Source organism: Lutra lutra, chromosome 4 (assembly GCF_902655055.1).
Source record: "Lutra lutra chromosome 4, mLutLut1.2, whole genome shotgun sequence".
Lineage (NCBI taxonomy): Eukaryota > Metazoa > Chordata > Mammalia > Carnivora > Mustelidae > Lutra > Lutra lutra.
In genome coordinates, this window is record NC_062281.1 from 67323567 (window position 1) to 67342252 (window position 18686).

General features: G+C 34.8%; 1 protein-coding gene across 15 annotated transcripts in view; it reads right to left on the reverse strand.

The window, feature by feature from the left end:
• Positions 1-18686, reverse strand: part of CSPP1 (centrosome and spindle pole associated protein 1) — a 281804-nt gene that overhangs the window by 28257 nt on the left and 234861 nt on the right. For 12 of the 15 annotated variants that reach the window (XM_047725298.1, XM_047725299.1, XM_047725310.1 and 9 more), the window contains 7 exons: positions 14836-14988; positions 11855-11967; positions 8577-8726; positions 8030-8176; positions 5446-5550; positions 3412-3478; positions 2511-2628 (listed from right to left, as the gene is read on the reverse strand). In XM_047725298.1, the coding sequence (XP_047581254.1) occupies positions 2511-2628; positions 3412-3478; positions 5446-5550; positions 8030-8176; positions 8577-8726; positions 11855-11967; positions 14836-14988 (853 nt within the window). The remainder of the gene's footprint in view (positions 1-2510; positions 2629-3411; positions 3479-5445; positions 5551-8029; positions 8177-8576; positions 8727-11854; positions 11968-14835; positions 14989-18686) is intronic. The other 3 variants (XM_047725303.1, XM_047725301.1, XM_047725300.1) reach the window with 1 other exon arrangement.

The window sequence follows — 18686 nt, forward strand, 5'->3', positions numbered from 1 at the left end:
ATGTCTAATGAGACTACTGTTGTTTAACACAGTACTAGAAGTCCTAGCCTCACCAATCAGACAACAAAAAGAAATAAAAGGCATCCAAATTGGTAAAGAAGATACTCTATGTGAAAAACCCAAAAGATTCCATCCCAAAATTGCTAGAACTCATACAAGAATTCAGCAAAGTGGCAGGCTATAATATCAATACACAGAAATCAACTGCATCTCTATACACAAACAATGAGACAAAAGAAAAAGAAATGAAGGAGTCGATTCCATTTACAATTGCACCAAAATCCCTAAGATACCTAGGAATAAGTCTAACCCAAGAGGCAAAGGATCTATACTACAGAAACTACAGAACACTCATGAAAGAAACTGAGGCAGACATAAAGAAATGGGAAAAGCGTTCTATACTCATGGACTGGGAGAACAAATATTATTAAAATGTCTATGCTACCTCAAGCAATCTACACATTCAATGCAATCCCTACCAATATACAATCAACTATTTTCACAGAGCAGGAACAATAATCCTCAAATTTGTGTGGAACCAGAAAAGACACCAAATAGCCAAAGGAATATTGAAAAAGAAAACCAAAGCTGGTGGCATCACAATCCTGGACCTCAAGCTCTATTACAAAGTTCTAACCATCAAGAAAGTACGGTACTGGCACAACACAGACACACAGATCAATGGAACAGAACAGAGAACCTACAAATGGACCCTCAACACTATGGTCAGCTAATTTTGACACTATGGTCAGCTAATTTTGAATAAAGCAGGAAAGAATATCCAATGGAAAAAAGACAGTCTCTTCAACAATTGGTGCTGGGAAAATTGGACAACCACATGCAAAAGACTGAAAGTGGACCATATATCCTTACACCATACACAAAAATAGAATCAAAATGGATGAAAGACCTGAATGTGATACAGGAATCCTTCAAAATCCTAAACACAGGCAGCCACTTCTGTAACCTCAGCCACAGCAACTTCTTGCTAGACACTTTCCCAAAGGCAAGAGAAACAAAGGGAAAAATTAACTACTGGGACTTCATCAAGATCAAAAGCTTTTGCACAGCAAAGGAAACAGCTGACAAAACCAAAGGACAACCAACAGAATGGGAGAAGATATTTCCAAATGCCTTATCAGATAAAGGGCTTGCATCACAAAATCTATAAAGAACTTATCAGACCCAACACCCAAAGAACAAATAATCTAATCAAGAAATGGGCAGAAGACATGAACAGCCATTTTTCCAAAGAAGACATACAAATGGCCAACAGATACATGAAAAAATGCTCCATATCACTTGGCATCAGGGAAATCCAAATCCAAAACACAATGAGATACCACCTCACATCAGTCAGAATGGCTAAAATTAGCAAGTCAGGAAAAGACAGATGTTGCTGAGGATGTGGGAGAAAGGGGAACCCTCTTACACTGTTGGTGGGAATACAAACTGGTGCAGCCACTCTGGAAAACAGTATGGAGCTTCCTCAAGAAGTTAAAAATAGAGCTATCCTACGACCCAGCAATTACACTACTAGAGAATCACCCCAAAGATACAAATGTAGTGATCCAAACAGGCACCTGCACCCCAATGTTCATAGCAGCAATGTCTATAATAGCCAAACTATGGAAAGAGCCCAGATGACCACTTACAGATGAATGGATAAAGAAGATGTGATATAATACATACAATGGAATACTACTCAGCCATGAAATTGCCATTTGTAATGACAAGGATAGAACTGGAGTGAAATAAATCTAAGCTAAGTGAAATAAATCAATCAGAGAAAGACAACTGGCATATGATCTCACTTATATGTGGAATTTAAAAAACAAAACAGAAGATCTTAGGGGAGGAGGGGAAAAAATAAAATAAGAAAAAAATCAGAGACAGAAACCATAAGAAACTCTTAATCATATGAAACAAACTGGGCATTGCTGGAGGGGAGAGGGGTTGGGGGTTAGGGTAAACAGGTGATGGACATTAAGGAGGGCAAGTGATGTAATGAGCATGGGTATTACATAAGACTGATGAAATACTGACCTCTACTTCTGAACCTAATAATACATTATATGATAATTAATTGAATTTACATTAAAAAAAAAGTAAAAGCATATTGGTTAAAGAAAAAGCCACTTTGCCAAAAAAGAAAAGAAAGAAAGAAAAAGAAAACCTATCACATATTACAAACAAAAATAGACTTAATAAATCATATACTGTTTTGGATTAGTTGCACTGAGTCCCTCCACTAGGATATAATTATTTAGCTATATTTCTTTTCATGGAAAAGGCTATTTCAGTATTATAATTTCACCAACAATCTGTTAAAAACTTTTCTCAAGCATGCTACTTATCCATTCTAATATATGCGATTTTACAATAAAGAAATAATACTGGTCCAAAACTGTAGAATTACTGGATAGGTTCTGATTTATCTGTAATTCCTTTTCCTGAAGACAAGAACAACAAAACACAAGAACAAACAAAAAACTCAAGTTGAAACTTGCCTTATATGAATTTCATCATCACTGTCAATGTGTAGCAACCGCCCTTGTAGACGCCGTTCTTCACTACGAAGCTGTTTTCTCATTTCTGATAACTCCATAATTACATTTTTTTTCTCCTCTGCAAATTCACATTAATAAGTAAAAATTAAAACAGGCATAAGCACAGAAGATTAAACATTAAAACATAACCAGGCTTACACAAAACTAAAATGCTTAGAGACAAAATTTTATGAAAGTTATTTTTAATGTTTTATAAATACAGATCATATTTATGAATACCCATAAGATACACACATTTCTGAAAATACAGGAACTGCCAAACTTTAGAAATATTCTTGGGCTGGGGAGAGAGCAACTATAAAGAAGCACCACAACATAAGAGAGTTCCTTTGCGGTGATGCCGCAGTTCTTCTTGTTCATTTTTTTTTTTTTTTTAAGATTTTATTAGAGAAAGAGAGAGAGAGAATATAAGAAGGGGGGAGAGGCAGGGAGCCTGACGTGGGGCTCAATCCCAGGACCCCAGGATCATGATCTGAGTCAAAGGCAGACACTTAATCACTGAGCCACCAGGCACCCCTGATACCACAGTTCTATACCTTGATTGTGTAGTAGTTATACAAATTATACATAATACAAATGCACAGAACCACACACAAACACAAACACACACCAATTACTTTGTGTTAAAACTGTGAGACCCGATGGAGGTCTGTGAAGCATACCAACCAAGTCAAGTTCCTGGTTATTGTTCTATATAAGATAGTACCACTGAGGAAAGCTGCAGGAAAGGTACACAGGACTTCACTATGCTCTTCTGCAGCATTCTGTGAGTCTATAATTATTTCAATAAAAAGCTTAAAAGAGAAATATTACAGGTTACAGACTTAATAGTTAACTCTACCTTCTGCACGGAGCTGGTTTCTCCTGGCAGGTACCGGAGGAGACTGTGCCCTGGATATGGAACTTTCCTGTTTAACAATCATAACAAAGATACACTCAGTATGTCTTCCCTATTCAGAAGCTTGAAAAGAATAATTTTTTGAAGGAACTGTATGTAAAAGGAACCAGATTTCCTCCTATCCAACCTGTACACTTACCTAACATGTTTTTCCTTCCCATCACAATGGAAGTGTCCTTGCTCCATCCAAATACAATCCTGTCACCTGTTCTCTGTATCTAGTAAGTGACTCCAACCTCCTCCAATCACTCTATTTTCTCAGCTTATGCTTAAAAGTCTCTTCCTTCTTGGGTGCCTGGGTGGCTCAGTTGGTTAAATGACTGCCTTTGGCTCAGGTCATGATCCTGGAGTCCTGGGATCAAGCTCCACATCGGGCTCCCTGCTCCACAGGGAGTCTGCTCTGACCCTCTACTTCTTGTGTTCTCTCTCTCTCTCTCTTTTCTCTCTTTCAAATAAATAAAATCTTAAAAAAAAAAATTCCTTAAAAAAAAAAAAGATTCTTACCTTCTCCTTCATCATTATCTACTATCCCTTCTCTACTTCCCTCCACAGCCATCCTTTCAAGAACAGATGCAACACAGTGTCTACTTCCTCATGCCCATTCACTTCTCACCACACAGCTACTACCTTTGCTTCTATCCTATCACTCCACTAACACAGCTTTTACCAAAGTCACCAGGTGATCCCCAAATAATACATTCAATGGGCATTTTACACCCTTATTTTACTTGGCCAGTAGCAATTGATATTGCTATTCTCTGTCACATTCTCTATCTTTATTTCCTTTCTCTGCTTCTTGTATTTTTAATTCCCTGGTATTCCAATCTCAGCCCTTTTTACTCCCCCCAAATTCATCTGAGACAATTGTACTAATATGACAAGGAAAAATGTTAGTGGCTTCCAAATCTATAAAACCAGTCGAGAGCTCCTTCCTTAGCCACAAACTGTATCTTCAACCACCCACTCTATATAAATCTAACAAGAAACTTGAAAGTTGTCACTGACACCTACCCCACAAACATAGTCTGTAAATGCCATTACTTGTGTCTCTTAAGTATGTCTTAAAATTTTCACCCATTCTCAGTTCTTAGTGTCACTGGCTTTGATTCCTGAAAGTCTCACAAGTGGACTTCTGCAAAACCACTGTAACTTCTCCCCATGTTTATGGTCTTATCCGACCTCCAAAATACATCTCCACACCATGCCTGAGAGAACATTATATAAAACAAATATTGCCATTCTCCGACTTATGACACGTCATTCTCCTACTTAAAGTATTACAAAGCATACCCATTCATTATCTACCACACACCTACTAAATCAGAATCTCAGAGGGTGGGATTCAGGACAATGTTCTAACATTTGCTTTGTCTATTCTGGTAATTAGTCCATTTGGTATCCACTCATTTATGGGAATAAAGTCAAACTCCATACAACATCCTACTTATGTCTTGACGTCTACCTCTGTTGACGCCCTGGTCAGGCCTTCTGAGGCCAGACCAAACCAAACCAAGGTGTATTCTTCTCCATGTGTGCCATATGGTTTATACTTCCATGATTTTGATTCCTCCTCATTATGCCAACTTCCTACTCATTCTTCAAGAGTCAACTCAAGGATCAACTCTTCTGGAACATTCTCCTAGCTCTCTTTTAATCACAGCTCAGTCGAAAGTTTAAGGGACTTCATTAGCATAACTATAGCTAGCCAGATAATATGTTACCAAAGAAAAGGCCTTGAGAGGGTTGGACAAAAACCATTTGCTAAATTATACTCTGTCAAAAGAATTTAAACTTTATGGCACCAAGCATTATCAGTTACAGCTGATGCAACAAATAAATGCAAACATTGTCTATATTTCAGAACTGAAAAACTATAACATAGCTAAATATGATGAATAAAAAAAAAAAATCTCATTCAATTCCCCTCATCGGAAATAACTTAGCTAAGATGAACAAATCAAAAGAAAAAATATGTACCTGAATAAAGGAACTTATGATGCTGTCAACTGAAGGAGGTCTTTGAAGTCTGCTTGCAATTTTGTTCTGAAGAGCAGGAACTACAGGAGAAGGCTGTCTCAAGCGCTGGAGGAAAAAAATTATACGTATATATATGTACATACATAATATATGTATGTGTGTATATGTATACACACACACACGCATATATAAACAAATATGTATATATATACACACACGCCAACATATGTATGTGTATACACACACACACATACATGTATATATACATATATATGTGTCTGTGTACACAAACACTCCTAATAGTTAATAACACCATTTAGGGAGTTCAGAATGCTATTGCCTTTATTTAATAAAATACTTATTACCAAAACAAAGTCAGAAATTCAATTATGTAAGATCGAAAACATCAGTTATGATAAACATAAATTGATATAGATTTTAAAACAAAAGGACTCTCGGATTAGAACAAAAAAATTCAACAAACTTAAGTAAAGCAACAGCATACCAAGTATTAGGAAAACAACAAAAACAAAAAATAGAACTAAGAAAAATACTTGTCTTAATAATAAAAAGAAACAGGACAACACAAAACACAAAAACTATTTTCTGGAAAATAATATAAATCAACCTATAAAACCTAGATCCCTTGTCACCAAGAGCATCACAATGAGGGAATTTTCCAGATCACAACAGCATTCTATGTCTCCATAAGAGATAAAAGAGGGTTTGTTTATGGCATAATAAAGTTAACAGCTCCCAACTTCACATTAAAATCAAAATGCAGAGAACATAAAAATTCCCAACAAAATCCAATAATAATTATCTGGTTAAAAAACAAAAAACAAAAACAAAACAAAAAACACCCAGACCAGACTATGTATGTATGTATGGATATTGAACTGTTCATTTTGCATGGTACAAAATCAAATATCACTTTCACTGGTGACTTTGACAAAGTTAGAAATAGATTTTCTTTTTTCTTAAGACCACTAGATGACCACAAACACAATTATAAAAACAAAAGAAATCTTCTAAAAGACCACAGAGGATGAAGCAAACAAAGCATGCTCCACTCATGAAGTAATGATAACTTCATCACTGAAAGCAAAATACATTAAAGGGAATAAAACTGATTTAAAACTATGGTACTTCACAATTGAACTAGAACAGTCATAAAACTATTTTCCTAAGGAAAGCATTTTCTCTTAAACATAATAAGAAATTGGCAGGAACATAACTGGAAAACTAACAATTATCTTTCATTTTTAAATAATTTTACAAGAAAATATTCTCTGTGTTTTCCATTCAACTTTGCTATAAGCCTAACGTAGCTCTAAAAAATATAAATACTATTAATTTTAAAAATGAATGAATGACATTTCAATAATATTTTAAAAGGCAGAATAAATATATATACAACTTTAACAATAAATGGTATTGCCTAACATTACTAGAACACTGAAAATAAATAAAACAAAAAACACAGGTGTTACTTATAAATTTTCTCTCAAATAATGTTTCAATAGATTCTAACTGCAAACACTTATTTCTTTCACCATAAAATCCTGAGGTGAGAAATCAGTTAGTGTATCTGAACCCATCAAAAATGGCTCACTTTGTCTATAGTATACCAAACTACATCGTAAGTACACTAGATGAGCCCACTGGTTAAAAAGTAGTCTTTTTGTGAATGCTGCTTAGAAGAAATAATGTCCGTATAAATCTAAATTTCTGAAAACTATTTTCTTACATTAAATTGGGCTAAACCTATAGCACATACAGAGTTTTTCTCAAGATGTGGTCCACAGGCCAACTACATCTGAACCCCCAAGAATGCCTGTAAGATGCACATTCCTGGACTACCCTCATATTAAAATCAGACACTTTGTATATAAGACCTCAAGATACATTTTTAACAAATCCCCAGGGATACTTATGCATATAAAATTTGAAATACAGCTTTGAAAAATGACCAAGGGTATAAACTGGAGCTTCATAGAGGCCAAGTGTCTTTCTAGAGAGAAAACCTCTGTCTGATAACTTTGATTCACCACACATGTAATGGTGAATATCAACCAGTCTCAGATACAGTCTTTAAAACCAGTCCACCGTGACCAGCAGTTTCTTTTTAAATTTCCAATCCATCAAGGATAAAAGTGTAAAACAGTAAAAATGAAATACCAAATACATTAAAAATTTTTAAAAAGACATTACACAATTTAAGTCCAACTTTCTTACAGATCCAACAGACATATAATTACTTTGACGAATTGCTACAAAAGTTTCCAGACACTTTCCATTTCTGTACTTAACTCTTCTCACAAATAGCTGGCTGGGTGCTACTCCGCAGACCATGGGAGCAAGACTGACTAAGGTAAATAAACCCCTTATATTCACTGAGGGGCAAAGAGCAGCAAAGCAATGACATGACCTATATAGGAAGTTCAGTGCGCTGTACTCAGATGAAGTAGCATGATGGAAGGGAGGAAAAAAAGCAACTCCTCCACTCCCCCTTTTGCTAAGAAGACCACAGTGAAAGTGGTTTAAACTACAGGTTTAATTGACATTTTTGTCTGAAACTTACCTTTGTTTCTTCCCCGATTATATTTTCTCTTGCATAGTAGTGTTGAAGCTGCAGATTATGTTTTTCTTCCTCTTCTTTCTTCTTCCTTTCTGCTTCTTTTCGTCTTTCTTCAGCTAACCGAATAAGCTCTTCATTTTTTAGCCTTTGCTTTAAAATAAAGAGAAAAATACAACACTCCAAACATACATCCTGTAGTCCATTCAAATACCTGTTGCCTTATTTGTTTGAAATAAAGAGATAAAACTGAAGATACAGATGATATAGTGTTTTTTAACAAAAAAGAAGAGGTCTATTTAACAATAAAGTATTAGGCATCTTTTATAACATCCTGGTCAGCCTAAACTAATTTTTGGCTTAAAAAAATCATCACTTATCTCTTTTCTTAACTTAGTTTTTACTTCAATACAATAGTATCCAATAAATGGATACTGATCTGAAATTTTCTAAATGTACTCTAGGATTGTTCTTCTCTGTAATACCTTTCCAAGATAAAATAAAAATTTCACTGTCAGGGTAAGCAGAAAAAGAAAGTAGGAAAAAAATGCACCTCTTCCTCTTTCTCCCTTTTCTTTTCCTGTTCCTCTTCATACTCTTGCTGAATTCGCGCTCTCTGTTCTGCAAGCCGTTTTTCTTCTTTTTCTTCTGCAATTCTCAGTCTCTCTCGCTCCGCTTCCTCTCTTTGTTTCTTTTCCTCAATCTGAAGAATTAAACCTAGTTACTACTTTGGGAAACTAATGAAAGTTAGAATACCATGTAATATTTTGTAGTATCCTATGAATTCAACATTCATACCCTCTTTTTAAGTTCCTAAATTTTTCAGTTTCCGATATTTATTAGGGAGGCTACATTATGTAATGTTGAGTTATGAGTAAAATTCCAGCTCCACCGAATACTTACTCACTGAGTGACTTTAAGGAAACATTCTTACTCAGTTTTGTCACCTGGTAAAAAGAGTTATTAATGTCTATATCTCCAAGAAGTGCTTTATGATCTATACAACAAAACTTCATATTTATCACTCAGTTCCCTCTTCTTCTTACTACACACACACACACACACACACACTCACAATTACAAAGTCACTTCTCCATTATGGGTCACAATCATAAATGGATCACAAACCCAAGAAATCCACAGAAATGCCATTCCAACAAAAATGCTACACAGCAGGGGCGCCTGGGTGGCTCAGTGGGTTAAAGCCTCTGCCTTCGGCTCAGGTTATGATCCCAGTGTTCTGGGATCGAGACCCAAATAGGGCTCTCTGCTCAGCAGGGAGCCTGCTTCCCTTCCTCTGCCTACTTGTGATCTCTGTCTGCCAAATAAATAAATAAAATCTTTTTAAAAAAATGCTACACAGCAGTTCAACAGAAAGAGGACATCTATCATCTAGGTCAACTGTTTTCGCTGTATAATACAAAGGTGCATCAAGGGTCCTGCATCTATTTTACCAAATTGTATCCTACAGCTGAAAAGATTAAAGTTAATTATGTCTAAAGCTGTAATTAAAAATCGTACATTACTTATCAAATTTTAACCACATAAGGACTTCTGCTGCATTAACTTTAACAGTATTACTTTTTTATGCATACACGGAGCTAAGGCTTCCATCTTGGTATACAGATTTGAACATTTTATAACATTTCTTTTGACATTTAAGTTTGGGGATACTTCTTGTCTGACACTTTAGTGTTGATAGTAATAATAAATACCATTTAGATATTTTAAATTTTCTTAGAGTTTTGTGTTAGATTTTGCTCGTGAGGGAAAGTTTTAAGGGGCTGCCAAAAGAAAAACATGTAAGCCACCATTCGAGAGCAATCCATTCACAGGTGCACTGAGGATTTATAGGCTGAGAGAACTGAAGGCTAAACTTAGTCTAAAACTGACATAGTCAAACCTTCCCCTACTACTACTTTTTTCCAGAGGGAAAGACTCTTAGAGCCCTCTAAAAAGTTAAGTGCGCAAGATACTTAAAGTCAGGAGACCTGGATTCAAGCACTGGCCTTACAATTTGCTGGCTCTGCCACCATGGGTAAGCGTCCTAGCCTGGATTTTAGTTGCATGTCATAAACCAGAAATAATAATACATTCTTCGGTGAGCCTGAAGATTAATGAGATATTATATGCAAAAGTACCTTCTAAATAATAAAAGGCTCTCTAATTTCAAGATTGTTTTTCCCCCTTAATTCTACCCTAAACCATGCTAACACTTGTTAAGTATAATAGGAGTTACATAATTTTGACTTGCTGTCATTATGGGCAGTATAGCACAGGGCATTTCAAGTTCAATAGGTGACTCTCTGACCCTCAATCAGCAGCTATATGAGTGGCCAATACTGTAGGATTTCTTTTTTTTTTTTTTTTAAGATTTTATTTATTTATTTATTTGATAGAGAGAGAGATCACAAGTAGGCAGAGAAGCAGGCATAGAGAGAGGGGGGAAGCAGGCTCCCTGCCTCAGCCCGATGCGGGGCTAGATCCTAGGACCTTGAGATCATGACCTGAGCTGAAGGCACCCCTGAGCCACCCAGGGGTGACCTGAGCCACCCAGGCGACCCCCATAGGGACTTCTGATGCCACTCTCTTGCATTCAATATCTCTATCCATTCTGCTGATCCTTACAAAGGTCTTTCCATCCATTTCCATTGTTGCCACTCTAGTAAAATACCCCTGCTTCCAATTTTTTAAATCCCTCAAAAATACATCTTAAACACTAGTGCCAGATCAGTCACCCCATATCCATTACATCACTGCCTTATTGAAGAGTACACAATAATTAGGATTAGAAAGTTGACATATTTAAGTAGAACTTTTTAAGGAGAATTTAAGAGGTTGGATTAGACTGGATAGCCTTTGATCTTGGACTAAGGAATTTGGATATTTTCTGTAGAAAAGAAAAGTTATTACCAGTTTTTGAGATAACATGAGAAATCATATCAAAAGGAGACCACCCAGACACAGGATGAATCTGATAATGGGATGTTAAGGGGCATGGAGGTAAGAAGAAAATTAGGAGTCCTTCTCTTTCACCTCAGGCTCCAACCCTAGTATTCAGCACAAAAGTAGGCACAGTATGAGTATTCAGTAATTCTGTTTGTTTAATAAACCCTGGAACTCAAGTGTTTTCCTTTGGGCATTTCTACCATTTTTTAAATGCTATTTGCTTACATACATAAATGAGGCAAATAATGGCAAAATGTGATTACATCTGATTTTTAATAATTTACAAACTCTAGTGAGTCAAGAATATATCATTTGGGAAAAAACCTGATTTTCTACTAACCCATTAAGCATCTAGACATATTCATTCTACGCCTAATAAGTGAATATTTTACTTCATTCAGTTTTAGAAATGTCAGAATTCTTTAACAATTAATGATTTAATAAAGTCTAGAAAGGAGTAAGACAACTGGCATGCCTAACATGTCTCTATATTCCTTTTTCAGATATAAATGAAATAACATCATTTTAATACTACCTATATCTGATGTAAATTAAATGATCTTAAATAACTGTGGAGATATTTTAGAATTTATTCTTTATCCTGTGAATAAAATCTTTGCAAGTTTAGTTTATTAAATTCTAACAAAACATGGCACCTGGGTGGCTCACTGGGTTAAGCCTCTGCCCTTAGCTCAGGTCATGATCTCAGGGTCCTGGGATCGAGCTCCGCTTCGGGCTCTCTGCTCAGCAGGGAGCCTGCTTCCCCCACTCTCTCTGCCTGTCTCTCTGCCTACTTGTGATCTCTCTATCAAATAAATAAATAAAATCTTAAAAAAAAATTTTTAATAAAACTTTGAAACCATGATAAAATAAGCACTTCACCTGAAAACGAAGAAAATTCTTGTATAATTCTTGCTGTTTAATCTGAAGTTCAGTTGGAGGCTCACAAAATATATTTCCCCGAGCAAAAGGAGAGCTCTGTGTTTGCATATAACCTTGAAAGAGAAATTTTGCAAAAAACATACCATTACTCAATGGTTAGAAAATATAAAGGTTAAAAAATAAAGTTTGCTACTAATTCCATACTGTGAATATATGTGCTAACTATGGAAGTCAAGAGGTCAAAAATCAGAAGAGGAAGGCTGAGATTAGAATCTGAAGACCAGCTGAAAACTAATGAGAGAAAGAAAAATGGTGAAACAAAAATATAGTTGAAAAATCTACTATGTCTATACCTGAAAGACACCAAGGAAACAAATAGCCTAAACAACTTTAACTACAGCAAAGATTTTAAAGTAAATTTATATAAGAAAAAAAGTACATTTAAATTCTTATGTAAATACCCTCTTCTTAAGAATATTCTTAATTATATATTAAAATCTAGTATATATACATATATTTTAAAATTTTGTCTTCTAAGACAAATCAGTAATTCCAAGTCTTTCCATCTATGGTTCACAATAGATTAGAAAGCCAGCTCTGAAAACATTTTTTACAAACTAGAATGATTATTTTATCACTGCAATAATTTTTTTAAAAAATTCAAAGTAATGGTATATAACATGAACAATAAAAATGTTATATATTCCTATAAATAGGATAATACTCTGAGGAAGGATTAAATGATTTCATAAAGGCAACCTGAAAAATAATTATACCCCAGGAGTCTCTCTTCAAATGCAGGGAAGCCTCACATAACTTTTTATATTATTTTTTAGTTACTGACTTAGTCTTTACACCATCAATCCAAAGCATTTCTTTCTCTCACTCATGCTTTGCAGTTTAGCTGCCATTTAGGCCTATTTTTCCTTTGTGCTTAAGTTTACTAATGCTTACTTGAATAGATCAACAGAAAGTCAACTCAATACTTAAAATGTTATAATGAAAAGGTGGATTAGCAAAACAAAATTAAGTTTTCAAAAATAAGCAGTTTTTTAAAAATAAATGCATGACTAAAATAAAATCATAGAGAAACACATGCTCTAACCCAATGTATCTAGGCATCACAATAAGCAAACACTAAGTCATATTAGTATGGACTTCATAAATATGGTTCTTCATTCTAGAACCATAAAGTAAAAGAAAAGAATGAACTTGAGGAAAGGCCTCAAACAGGACTAATGAAGAGAAAACATAAGCACACATTATAACATTCAATTTTAAGATATATTCAAATTCCCTAAGGCCTTTAAAATATTAAAATGCCACATGCGTATGCGTATGTGTAAACACACATATACATATATAAATATACACAGCACCAAAACCCTGGCATTGTTCAGAAAGGCAATAGGCAGTTAATTCTGCTTTGATATTTAATCATTCAGCTTGTGTGTTTTCTTGGGAAAGGGTCATAGAAACTTGATTTTTTCCAGTGTTTTTGTTTGATAAGCAAAGTTAAGTTTCTGCTTGATAAGCACAGCTAGATGTCTAAATCATTATTAACATTATCATGTTAAAAAAAAAAAAAGAAAGTTCTGGGTGAAGACACAACTACAAACACCAGGTGTGGAAGAAAGGCTAGAGAAGGAGTACGTAGAACTGGGATCTCAATACAGACTAGTAGAAGAAAGAAGTGAAGAGAAAAATAATGATGTATCCAAAGAAGTCAAAATTCCCTTCAATAAAATGAAAGGTGTTTTTACTGCACAATGAATTAATACAAAGAGTGGAAGCCAAATTAATAATTGCATAAAAATTTTAAAATTCAATTTTAGTGCTCCAAAAATGAAGGCTCGATCCATTGGGTAAAAATCTATTGTGGACTAAAGCAAGAAAGCACTTTCTCATAATTAGAGATCCAACAGTGGTACAAGCTGTCCATGGAAACCACAAGTAGCACATCTCCTAAAATGTTCAAAAAGAGCACAGAGATTAGTGCTACCATCAAAGATGAAAGGCTGGTGATTCTAATCATATCTGCCTGTTTGGACAGGCAGTCATGGGTTAAAATTTTAAAAAAAAATTGAAGACTAAATGATTAGTCAGGGATATTTTAGGACTTTCTAATGTAAAGCTCTTTACTAGTCTAAAATCAAAACTTTAGTGGAAGTACAAAAATAGAATTTGTAGTAAATAAATGATTACTTTTACAGGCATCAAAATATAGTGCAAGGTGATAGATATATCTTTTAAATTTCCTTCGATTTTAAAATATGTAACATATTTTCATATAACCTTGATAAAGAAAGATGACAACTTTCCCTGTCAAATCATAAAGAAAGCTACTGAATAATTTCCTATTTATAGAACCTTTAATTAAAGGATGTTGTTCAATAAAAAATCAAAAATATTGCTTAAGAAAGGGAGATGTGACCAGATACAGAATTAAACTTTTAAAAAAATTAAACTTCATTTCTTTGTCCTTTGGTTTCACAAGGGAAGGCAAATGATTACAAAATAAGTAAAAAATAAACAACTAAAATAAAAATAATAAAAATAAGCAATTATTTTGTACAATATATCATATCACATCTGATGCATTTTCACTAATTCAAATAGTTATGGGTATAAGAAGCAAGAGAGATTATTTGTCTGTATCTGTGTGAAGAGACTATTTGATTTTAAGAAAGTCTTCCCACCAGCAAAATAAAAATTTTAACAGCAGCTAAAGTATCCATAAGTTATAAGGCTGAGAAGAAATACATAGTATTAAGAAGCAAAGTATATTTCCCTATTCATTTTTGTCAAAATATTTAAGAAAAGGTATTATAAATAACATGAATAACTTGTTATGCTTCCTGACTCAGTGTAACCAAGTTCTCAAAATCACAATATGACCTTTGTCAGGCAAGAGAAGAGAAATGTTACGGAACAACTTTAGAAACGTCAACAAACAAAAAAAATAGAATGTGATTAAAAACCTGAGTTTTTATTTGTAGAATCTTCTAGGTTCTCAGCATTTGAGGTGGCTAAATTTTGGTCTAGAGATACAACAGCCCTCTTATCTTCATATGTTCTTGCATCTGGGTTATGGTAGGCATCTATATTTTGTCTGTGCATCCTATTCAAATCAGCTGAGAGGGAAAAATAAGCCATTTATTTCAACACATACACTTTTGTAATTAGCATGCTTAATACATTTTCTTAAAGTAGAGAATCAGAGAGAAAACAACAGGACAGAGTTGAAATAAATCAATGGTGTCTTGGTGCCCTAAAATAGAAACAGAATTATTAAAACTTCTAAGATTTTCAAAAAATAACTTATAAAACAAACTCAAAATCAGTAGAGAGCTTAAGAATGTCAGTAGATCTTTGACAACTCATAAAAACTATATTCATATCTATGTTACCTAAGAAGTTGGCATCTCTTTAATACAGAACAGCAACAATTCAAAACAAGTCATAGTGAAATTTCTTCAACCACATTAGTATTTGGTTTTTTTTTTTAAGATTTTATTTATTTATTTAACAGAGAGAGATCACAAGTAGACGGAGAGGCAGGCAGAGAGAGAGAGAGAGAGAGAGGGAAGCAGGCTCCCTGCTGAGCAAAGAGCCCGACGCGGGACTCGATCCCAGGACCCCAAGATCATGACCCGAGCCGAAGGCAGCGGCTCAACCCACTGAGCCACCCAGGTACCCCCACATTAGTATTTGTAATGAAAAAATATAATCATGTACTGCAGAGTTTTAAAGTATATCCATAAACTCTTTTGATGGTCTTCCCTTAAAAGATGGAGTTCAGGGACGCCTGGGTGGCTCAGTTGGTTAGGCCGCTGCCTTCGGCTCAGGTCATGATCCCAGCGTCCTGGGATCGAGTCCCGCATCGGGCTCCTTGTTCTGTGGGGAGCCTGCTTCTCCCTCTGCCTCTGCCTGCCACTCTGCCTGTGCTCGCTCTCTCTCTCTCTGACAAATAAATAAATAAAATCTTAAAAAAAAAAAAAAAGATGGAGTTCAATTCCCCTCCCTTTAAGCATAAGCCAGAGTTAGTAACTCACTTCTTATGAATAAAATATTGCAGGATGATGGCATATGACTTCCAAGACTACTTCATAAGAGACATTATGGTTTCCACTTTGATGATCTACTGGATCACTTATTCTGAAGAAAGCCAGCTACTCTATCATAATGACACTGATGGAACCCTATGGAAAGGCCCCTATGAAAAGGAACGGAGGTTTCCTGAGCCATGTGAGGGAGCCATATTGAAAATGGATTCTCCAGTCCCAGTCAAGCCTTCATATGACTATAGCCCTAGGAGCCATTGTGGACCCCAAACTCATGAAAGATCCTGAGATAGAAATACCCAGCTAACCCATTTAAAAACTGACTTACAGAACCCCAAGATAATGTCTGTTACATTAAACATTACATGTTACATAATTTGTCACAAAGCAGTAGATACCACATACAGATCACAAAAATTTGAGCACAAAATATCAGGTAAAACAACAAGTCAATCTTAAAAACAAGCTGTAACAAAATAAAAAATAGTTCTTCTCCACAAAACAACTGGGATAATAAGGGACTAGCTGAAATCACAGAGAAACTGATTGCAAAAAGAACTGCCAAGAATTGGTAAGGCAAAAGTAGCTAGGTGCTCCTGCAATCACCACCAAATCCTGGGATCTAACTGGATATGGAAGATAAATGAAAACAGAAGGATGATGATAAAGTTGAGGTCATGAACTAACAGCTGTGGTCCCTAAAGTCACCAAATTACATTAAAAAACTCAAATAGGAGATCACTATCTCATCATCCAATATTCACTAGAACAGCGTAAGAGCACTCCATATAAATGAGAAGTCACTATAAATAACAATACATACAGTATTCTTCCATTTTCTATTAGAAGAGTATGGTATATCAAGCTCACTCCTTCTAAGATGATAACCTGAGCTCTGTTACCAAATTAATGAATGCTCAGGGAATGCAATCTCATTTTGATATTCACTTAGACAAACCATAAATTAAGAGATAAATGTTCTATAAATAAAGAAACACATGAACATGTTTTACTTCACTGTTGTGATTATACACAGTCCTCTCAATGTCAATAAGTGAATGTATTTATGTAAAAAGAAAGTGATGTCAGCAGAGTATGTAATTAGTTAAGACTATCAGATTAAACAATCACAACAACTCCATATTGCTACTTATTAGAAAACACTATCAATCAAGTAGTCACTTCTTGTCTGTCTTTCCGTGAGGTGGTTTGAATAATAAAAGGTTTAAAATCAGCTAAAAATCAAAATTAAAAAAGGCACTTTGGTGAAGAGTATAATTTGCCAACTGCAAAGATGCCACTGAAAAATGGCATTTAAAATGTATACCATATCATTTAATATAAAATTACTAGCATTACAGAATAATTCTACAAAGAAGAGAATAACAAAAGAAAATATTACAGATTAACAAATGGGAAAATAGTCCTACTCTCTGAACAATTTATAAGACCAGGACTAAATCACGTGATAGTTACAGTAAACAATTTTTTCACTCCTTATTTATCATTTTTTATAAGCCTAAATACTTTGAAATTAAAATTTTATTTTTTTAAGATTTACTTATTTAGAGAGACAGACAGCAAGCATGCACATGCATGACCTGGGAGAGGAGCAGAGGGAGAGAGAGGAGAGAAGGAGACTCCTATCTGAGCACAGAGCCCACCACGGTGTTTGATCCCATGACCCTTATACCATGATGGTGCTCAATCCCATGATACTAATATCATGATCTAAGCCAAAATCAAGACTCAAACAATCAACTGACTAGCCACCCAGGCGCCCCATCAAATTAATTTTGTGAGTTAGCTGTTGGTTGATGGAAAATACCAAAACATTTTAAGAAAATGTCTGAAAATATTTCTATAGACCCAAGATTATTCAGCGATCATGACTGATTATACAAACTCTTCTATAAGTCAATTCAGAGAGCTAAAGAAAATTTCCAACCCTAATTTGACTAATAACACATATTTCAAAATTAACTTAAAATATACACACTTAAGATCACAGTCTCTAAGGCAAATGAAAATCTAACTGGTGACTTATAAAATAAATCTCATGAACTTAAAAATATTAAAATAACAAAAGTATATTCTCTGAACACAAGAGAACATATACTAGAAGTGATCAGAAGAAAGTTACCTGGAAAATACACAAATATATGGAAATTTTAAAAACTCAGGTCTAAATAATAGGTCAAGGGAAAATCACAAAATTAGAAAAGTTAACTGAATGAAAATGAAAATACCACATATCAAAATGTGTGCTACAGTTAAAGCTATACTCAAAAGGAAATTTATAACATTTTTATTTATTTATTAAAAAAAATTTTTTTTAAAAAGGAAGAAAAAGAAATTCCCTGCCCAGATGGCTTCACTGGTAAATTCTAGCAACAAAACAGGAAACTTCTCCCTACTCCTGTTGATGCCAGGATGAAAGAGCAGCTCAACATTTAAAAAATTAGTCAATGTGGGGCACCTGGGTGGCTCAGGATGCTTGGATGAGCATCTGCCTTAGGCTCAGGTCACGATCCCAGAGTCCTAGGATTGAGCCCCGTTTCAGGCTCCCTGCTCACCAGAGAGTCTGAGCTTCTCTCACTCCGGTGGCCTGCTGCCCTGCCTACTTGTGCTATCTCTCTGTCAAAAAAAAAAAAAATCTCAAAAATATTAGTCAATGTAACTCACCATGTATCAATAAAGAAAGATGAAATTATCACTTCAAAAGATGTAGAAAAGCACTTGACAAAATTCAACATATAGTCATGTGA